Genomic DNA, 8,411 nt, shown 5'->3' on the forward strand with positions numbered 1-8,411 from the left:
AAAAAAAAAAGAATTCAGAATATTCATGGTGGCAAAACTAAATGAGATGCAAGAGAAAAGAGACAACAAACTCCCGAAGATGCAGGAGAGAAGACACAATGAGCTCCAGGAGATGAGGAGGTTCTTCCACTTCCACGATTTGAAAGAAGAAATACACACACACACACAGAAGAATTGTTAGAGATGAAGGCTATAATATAGGAATTTAAAATCTCCCTTGAAAGTATTAAAAGCAATTTAGATCATGCAGAAGATTGAATCTTGGATGTAGAAGACAAAATCTCTGACCTAGGGGAAAGAAAAAGAACATCAAAAAGACTGAGAAAATAATTCCAAAAATTGAGAATAAAATACAAGAAATACTAGATACCATTAAATGTCTAAATAGCCAAATAATTGGTATGCCAGAGGGAGAAGAATCTAATAAGGACATTGATAATCATTCCATGAAATTCTGGAAGAAAACTTTCCAAACCTAGAGAAACATTCGAACATCCAGACTCAAGAAATACAAAGGGCCCCAAATAGAATCAACCCAACAAGATCTTCTCCACAACATATCATAGACAGACTGACCAAAACCACAGATAAAGAGAAGGTACTAAAATTGGTGAAGCATTGTTATCTACAAAGGTTACCCCATCAGGCTAACTTCAGACCTTTAACTGGAAACAACACAAGCAAGGAAAGAGAGGGTTAATATATTTAAAGTGTTAAATGAAAAACAATTTCAACCAGAGTACTATACTTGACAAGATTATTCTTCAAATGGAAAGGAAAGATAAAAACATTCTCAGATAAACAAAACCTGAAAGAATTTACTAATACCAAAACAGCTCTTCGAGAAGTTTGAAAGGGAGTGCTATACCAGGAGAACTAAAGACAGAAGACAGAAACAAGTGAAGAGGGAAACAATAAAAAGGTCAGCTTAATTGTAGGAACAATAATAAGTCCAGAAAAATCAATAATAACATTGAATGTCAATGGATTAAATTCTTTAGTCAAGAGACATAGACTGACTGAATGGATTAAAAAAAAAAAAAAAAAAAACCCTCTATCTGCTGCCTGCAAGAAACACACCTCATGGATAAAGACACACATAGACTAAAAGTAAAGGGCTGGACAAAGGGATTCCATGCAACTAGAAATCAAATGAGGGTTGGCGTTGAGATACTAATCTCAGACAAAATAGACTTTAAGACAAAAACTGTAAGAAAGACATAAGAACATATAGTAGTAAAAGGGCTAATTCATCAAGAAAATATAATGCTTATAAATATCTATGCACCTAACTCAGGAGCTTCCAAATACATAAAGGAAAGACTGCTAGATCTAAAAGGAGAGAGAGTATTCAGCACACCAATTGTTGGGAATAACCCCAAGAATAGACAAGTGGGATTACTTCAAATTAAGAAGTTTTTGCACAGCAAAGGTACAGTAATTAGTATGAATTGACAAGCCTCAGAATGGAAGAATATTTTTGTAAACTATGCCTGTGTCTCCACTTAACATATACCAACTATTCACAGTGTATGGTGAAAACTGAAAGACTAGAGGATATAGAAGCATGGAAAATGGTTAGGGATACTGAAGACAGTGTGGGATGAGGGTAGGAGAAGGGGAGGGGAGAGTATGAGGAAAGAAATTAAGGAGAAAAATGGAGAGGCGAGACATTTATGGGACACTGAAATGATTATCTGTTGATGATAACACGTATACTATCCTGAACTTGACTATTGTGAAGTGTGTTCATGTTCAGTAAATTCACTTTACAAGCTAAGTGATATATACTTGTTGAATGTATAAAACAAATTAAAATAATTTATGATAAAATAAAATTAAAGTAAAAAATTTATTTTGGTACAATTTTCATTTGAAACAATGCATAGTATTTTCTTAAAATAATTTTCCATGAACTTTTTAAAGACCCCTTATATCTTCTTTGGCTTTATTACTTGCCTCTTGTCTCTTAATCAATCCTGTTTATTCAGTCCATGGAGTTAGCCATAGTAGGCTATTTGAACTTATACAACATTTACTTTGTAGGCATGGAGTTCTCTTTGTAATAAATATGAACAAACCCTTGGCTACCAACCACGTGTATCAGCCTGTCTTTGCAGTGTCACTCAAATGCCATCAATATAACACAACAATCTTATGAGCTAATGAAGTATGTAGAGTTAGAGACAATTCACTGTGGTTTTTCACTTTTCATCCATATTATTTTAATGTACTGTAACTCTATTAATACATGAACACACGCAAGTTCTTATTTGGTAATAATGAGGTTCTTTAGTATAGTGCGTTTGAAATTTCAGTGTGCAAAGTAACCACCTGAAGGGTTTGTTAAAAAGAACATCTTGGTTCAGTAGATTTTGAGTTTGTCTAAGTTACTATGTTTTTAACAAGCCCCCAGGTGATGGTTATGCTGGTGATTTAAGAATCACCCTTAGCAAATCATGCAGATTTGCTTTGGAACTGAAAAGTTTGATTTGAAAGACAAAACATAGAAAAAATCAAAGGATATGTGTGTGTGTGTGTGTGTGTGTAAGAGAGAGAGAGAGAAAGAGAGAGAGAGAGAGAGAGCAGAGGATGGGGTGGGAGGGTGGAAGAGGGAGAGGAATAAAGAGTGGACAGTTCGATGCAAAAATTTTAACTTGAAAATAAACCTTAATAATACTTGTGCGAAGAACATGACTAATGAAAATGTTCTTTCTCAAATAAAGTAGAAAACCATTGTTTCAGGAGATTCAGAGTTGGGTCCTTTCATTCCTCCAGGAACTATGTTCTACATATCAGGAACATGTGAAAATCATCATGTTGACCATAAAGTCATCTTCCCCATTGTCACTTTTGCATTATTTTATTGTGGTGGGGGGATAGAGCACATGTGTGTGCCAGAGAGAAACAGAAAGAGAGGCATGATTAGAAAGCAACCCCAGAGGACCAGCAATTAGTATAATGGTTATGTCGCTGGACTCCCATATATTCAACCGCGGTTCGAGTCCCGGACCCGGTGGCTTAAATTCACACCAGGCTCGTGTGCGTGCGTGCCCAAGATCCCGAGAGGAGAATGGAAGAGAAGGGATTGCGGCATGGCCATCCCCCCTGGGGGGTGATTTCTCGCTTTCTGTCTCTCTGTCTATCTCTGTCTGCCTGGTGAGTGCACGCACTCAATAGCAAAAAAAAAAAAAAAAAGAAAGCAACTCTGGGAGAATGGCCATGCTGCTATCCTTTCTTCATGCTTTTTGGGATTTGGGGCACACACTCATGTGCTGGCATGTCTTCCAAGCCATTGAATGGAGAACTCAAACCTGGAATTTGGCCATGTGGGATTCAGCCATCCCAACTACCATACCACTGGCTGGATCTGTTTTTATATATTTTTATTTTATTTTATTAAGTATGTCAGGAAAAAACTTAAAATGTAGATTATCTTTTAAAATGTTGTACATGGTAGCTTTCTTTGTACAATAGTCTGTAAAAGATGGGTTGAAAATCAAATAAAAAACAGGCTTAAAAATACCTGGGAGAATATCCTGCTTATATTAAAGGTCCAAAAGCAATGCTTACATCTGTTAATTTTTTTTTTTATTATTGTTAGGTACTATCTAGTCATGGGCTGATTATTCTTAGGAAACTAAAATTGATGTGGTTGGTTGAAAGAGCTTGATGCAGTAAGAAAGCATAAGAAGAGACTGAAGAGCGTGGTGCTGTGGTAAAACAGGACCTCTGTAGGTTGGTCCACCTGGGAAGGCTCTGGGTTTGTGTCCAGAGTTCTCTCTGAGTGTGCTACAGACATCCATGATTCAGGGCTGGCCGATGCAGAGGGTGAATCCTGGTGTCAAGAGGTGCTTATCTCTGCTGGAGGTCTCTCTGTCTCTGTATCTCTCACACATGGAAAAAGTAAACTAATAAACAAGGAAAGAAAAAGTTAAAATTGTTTCCATAGTATGCAATATTTTGAGGCCATATTAGGAAGAAAGTTGGATTACTAGTCATTCATAAGAATCAAGACAATAAAGTTCTCTTTTATACCTTTTTTTTCCCTATTTTCAAAATCTTTGGTCATTTGTAACATACTTACACTTGAAATATATAGCTTAGGAAAACTGTATTCCACTTTGATGGAATATTACTGAACTCTTAACAAATAATTCCTTTTCTCTAATATTAGCTTATTTTCACATTCATTCATTAGCAATGATTTATTAAGATCTACTATGTGTCAGAAATGTCCCAGACATTAAATACATAGAGGTAAAGAAAATAGATAGGGCTCATCAATCACTAATCACACACTTTATTCAGAAAGTAGAAGGCAAGAAATGAACATAAAATACACCCGTAATTGAAAATGATAAGTATAATGAAGAATAAAGAATAAACTTGAAATAAAATTAAAAAGGAGGATTGTAATATGAGCTAGAGTTTAGGTAACCTATGATGAAATTAAGCTGAAACTTGAAAAATTAAATAGAAATTAGTTAAATAAAATTAGAATTAAAAGCATTTTAACAATAGGTCTCTGATGTGAAAACTCACAGGAAACATAAAGTTTTGTTAAATTCAACAGATTTTCAGAAGACTAATGTGCTTGGAGCTTACTGATGATAGTAAAGAGAAAGGTCCCATCCATGTTCATAGAATATGTACTCTGTTTATTTAAGTATATCCTTAGAAAAGTAAGAGTTTATATCTAAGGAACCAGCAGATTGTGAAGTGAATACATTGCTGGACTCCCACATGGCCAACCATGGTTCGAATCCCGGACCCAGTGGTTTAAAATTCACACTGGGAGCATGTGCATGTGCGTTTGCCCAAGATTCCAGGAGGAGGAGAAGGGATTGGATTTATCACTTTCTCTCTCACTGTGTCTTTCTCTCTCTGTCCAAAGAATGCATGCATCTGAAGGCAAAACCTCTACCAAAAAAAAAAAAAAAGAGTTTATATTTAAGAAAAAGAACTTTAATACCCAATTGACCAATTGACCTTTTGGAAAGATGGTTTCCACCTCTGTAGATAATCAATTAGACATCAGCAAAAGTAGACATTTCATATTTCATCAATTAAATTCTGGTGACATACTAAAATGACTAGTTTAGAATTCTTTTGTTCAGAAGTTTTTTTTTTTTGCTTTTATTAGAAATGGCATCATAAAACATCTATTTTTTATTCTTCTTAATTGAGAAGAGGACTTGAGGCAATGTATTTTTCTGCTTCTGGTCTTATGTTCACTTTCAGTATTCAGACTGTTAATCAAGTCTTATGATAAGAACAAAAAATGTGTAGATAATTCTTTTTGTCAAATATTAGGTTTTTTCAAATTCACTTCAACTTTCTTAACAGTGACATCTTACACTATATGTTCATCACATATGACTGCTGTGTCTAACTGTGACACAATTTTGCTACAAGTCTCACTCTTATTTGCCTAGTTTTCACACAGTACACGATAGGGTTCATCAGGGGAGGTACAAGTAAGAGAACATTTGCCATAAGAACATTAACAAGGGGAGAGACATGCCTGGCAAAGCGATGGACAACAGCCAAGTTGATGATGGGCAGATAGAAGATGACCACTGCACAGATGTGTGAGACACAAGTATTGAGGGCCTTGAGCTGCTCCTTTTGTGATGCAATTCCCAGCACAGTCTTGAGGATCAAAACATAAGACACAGCAATGAGCATAAAGTCTACCATAAGACAGACTGCCCCAAAAAAGCCATAGATGACATCAATTCTGTTGTCAGAGCAGGCCAACTTCATGACATCCTGGTGCAGACAGTAGGAATGTGACAACTGACTTTTCTTGCAGTATCTCAAGCTTTTTAAAGTGAAGGGGAAGGGAAGAACCAGGAGGATGCTCTTAAAAGAGAATATTATTCCTATTTGGGAAACCCTGACAGTTGTAAGGATGGAGCTGTATCTCAGAGGATTGTGGATGGCCAGGAAGCGATCAAATGACATGATTAGAAGAACTGAGGACTCCAGAACTGTGAAACCATGGATGAAGAATTCTTGGGCAAAGCAGGCATCAGCAGAAATTGCAGGAGCATCGAATAAGAAGACCCTCAACATGGTGGGCAGAGAGGATAAAGACAAACCCAAGTCAGACAGGGACAACATGGAAAGGAAATAGTACATGGGCTCGTGCAAGGAGGGCTCTGTCTTGATGATAAAAAGGATGGTGCAGTTTCCCAAAACAGCTATAAGATACACGCTGCAGATGGGGATAGAGATCCAAATGTGTGCATATTCTAGCCCTGGCATCCCAACCAAAAAAAAGGTGGTAATTTCAACGTGTGATGTGTTGAGAATGGACATAATGCATTCAGAGAGTTCTGTAATAAAACATACAGATTCTTGTGTTGGTAAAATATCAATACCTAGAAATTTAGTAGAAAAAAAAACAGTATTGAAATTTGTGATTTCTTTCAGCTCTTTTTTTAATTAGCAATAATCGCGTCTCGGATAAACCTCATTGGCTACGATACTGCCACTGAGCAAAGCTCTTTCAGCTCTTTTTTGACAGAATAGAACATTTATGTGACTCTCACATGGAAAGAAGTGTATATCAAAATATGCTTATATAATACATTTAGAAAATAATTTCTCGCCATGTTTTCCCTATAGAGAAACTATATTTAAATTTCCTATTCAAATATGCATATGATTTCATTTTCCCTATAAAATATGAATAAATCCTAGTCAATAAAACAGAAGTCCTCTAATATTTCTTACTTTAAAATCCAGATAAGATGGAGTGGAATATATGATCTAGAGTGAGACTGCTGTGGGGAAGAAATATAGCAAGGAAATGCCTTCCTAAATTTGTTAATTCCCTCAAATGTATGATATTCTTGAATCCAAATTGCCCTAAGTTTTATTCCTTGCCACCTGAAAATAGCTGATTATTTAAACATTCTTTTAAAAGTCTTATTATTTTGGGGGTACCAGCCCTGTAGCTCAGTGGTTAAGGTAGCTGGTTTTCACACAGTTCAAATCCCAGCCTTGGTGGCTTACAAAACACACCAGGCACATGTATGTGCTTGCCCCAAATCACAACAGGGTGGAGAAATGGAGAAGGGATTGTGGTATGATCACACCTCGTTGAAGGGATGCTTCCCCTCTTGTCTCTCTCTGGTGAGCACACACTCTCTAACAATAATAATAAAAAAAGTCCTATTATTTTCAAACCTATATTTGATATATTTGATAGGGAAGTCACTGCAGAGATCACTGACAGGTTATATCTCATTGTCTCCTGGTCTGGAATTTGTGAACCTGGCCTGGAATTCATGAGTGCTCACTAGAGAATAATAACCTGAAGGGCAATTTAAATCCTGCTGAGTGCTGAGCTCCTAAAAGATAGTCTATTTATAATGTTGGAAAGGAACATTCTGCCTTGGTATGACTTTTGGGAGCATCTTCCTACTCTGTCTGAGGTTCTGTGTGGCTGATTGCCAATAAGAGAAGTAAAGCGAAAGTCAGGTAGATGAGGATATCTGAGTACTTACCAGAAAGTGGATATTTTTATGAATCTTTTGGGGATAAGTAGAAGAATCCCCATGTAAAGAACATCATTGAATTTGTAACCACTGAAAGCTCCTCCTAATATACAAGCACATATCATCTCTTCTCCTCCTATCACCTGCTTTGGGATCACTATGTTCTCTGGAGATTGCAGCCAGTCTGAATCTATTTGAAGAATAAAGACAAACATTTACAGAGGCACTAAATCCACAGAGATAGTTGATATCCAGTAGTGAAATAAGCATCTTGACAGTGAATAAAACACTGTTTGGGGCCAGAGAGAGGTTCTTAATAAATGGCTTTTAGATATACACAATAAATTCTGTGAAAATGCTATGGCACTTTTGTTGGAAGGTTGGCTTATATGCTACTCCTCTAACCAAGACAGAATCTAAGTAGAGATGCCTTGAGTTGGGTGTGCATTCGGGAAGTGTTGCAGGACAAATACTGTAGGGCATATATTTTCTATTTATTTTCTTTCTTTTAAAGTATGATTTCTGGGTTACATATATTCAGATATATCTTGGTGTGGCACAGTATAGATTTTTAAAACATGTATACACTATATAATAATTGAATCAAAGATTTGCATATAATTCTTCTTCAACATTGAATATTACGTTGTGCACATTTGATAATAGTTCCATTATTTATTTTTTGAAATATATATTATGTTATTTGCATTTACCTTTTCTTCCTTCCATTCTTCCTTCCTTTCTTTTTATTTCTTTTTCTTTCTTCCATGAGTGAGAGAGACAAAGAAAAAGGCAACCCCATCAGAATCCTCACACCATGACCCACCTTTAGCCTCAGTCAGCCCCAGATCACGGGCAAGTATGTGCTCAGTATATTCAGGGAGGTCTCTGGATGAGATC

The 8,411-nt window shown here is 36.2% G+C and overlaps 1 protein-coding gene and 1 pseudogene across 1 annotated transcript; both read right to left on the reverse strand.

Annotated features, from left to right (window-relative positions):
• Positions 1 to 5,391: 5,391 nt before the first annotated feature.
• LOC102484745 (olfactory receptor 51A4) lies at positions 5,392 to 6,327 on the reverse strand. Its single transcript, XM_006166467.1, has one exon. The coding sequence runs from the start codon at positions 6,325 to 6,327 to the stop codon at positions 5,392 to 5,394; it is 936 nt and encodes a 311-aa protein (XP_006166529.1).
• A 31-nt stretch (positions 6,328 to 6,358) lies between these two features.
• Positions 6,359 to 6,514, reverse strand: LOC114005680 (uncharacterized; annotated as a pseudogene).
• Between the last annotated feature and the right edge of the window lie 1,897 nt (positions 6,515 to 8,411).

This window comes from Tupaia chinensis, unplaced genomic scaffold, assembly GCF_000334495.1.
Source record: "Tupaia chinensis unplaced genomic scaffold, TupChi_1.0 Scaffold144260_1, whole genome shotgun sequence".
Taxonomy (NCBI): Eukaryota; Metazoa; Chordata; class Mammalia; order Scandentia; family Tupaiidae; genus Tupaia; species Tupaia belangeri.

Excerpts from the sequence above, each read along its gene's own strand:
- LOC102484745 (XM_006166467.1), bottom strand. The coding sequence starts at position 6,327 with ATGTCCATTCTCAACACATCACACGTTGAAATTACCACCTTTTTTTTG.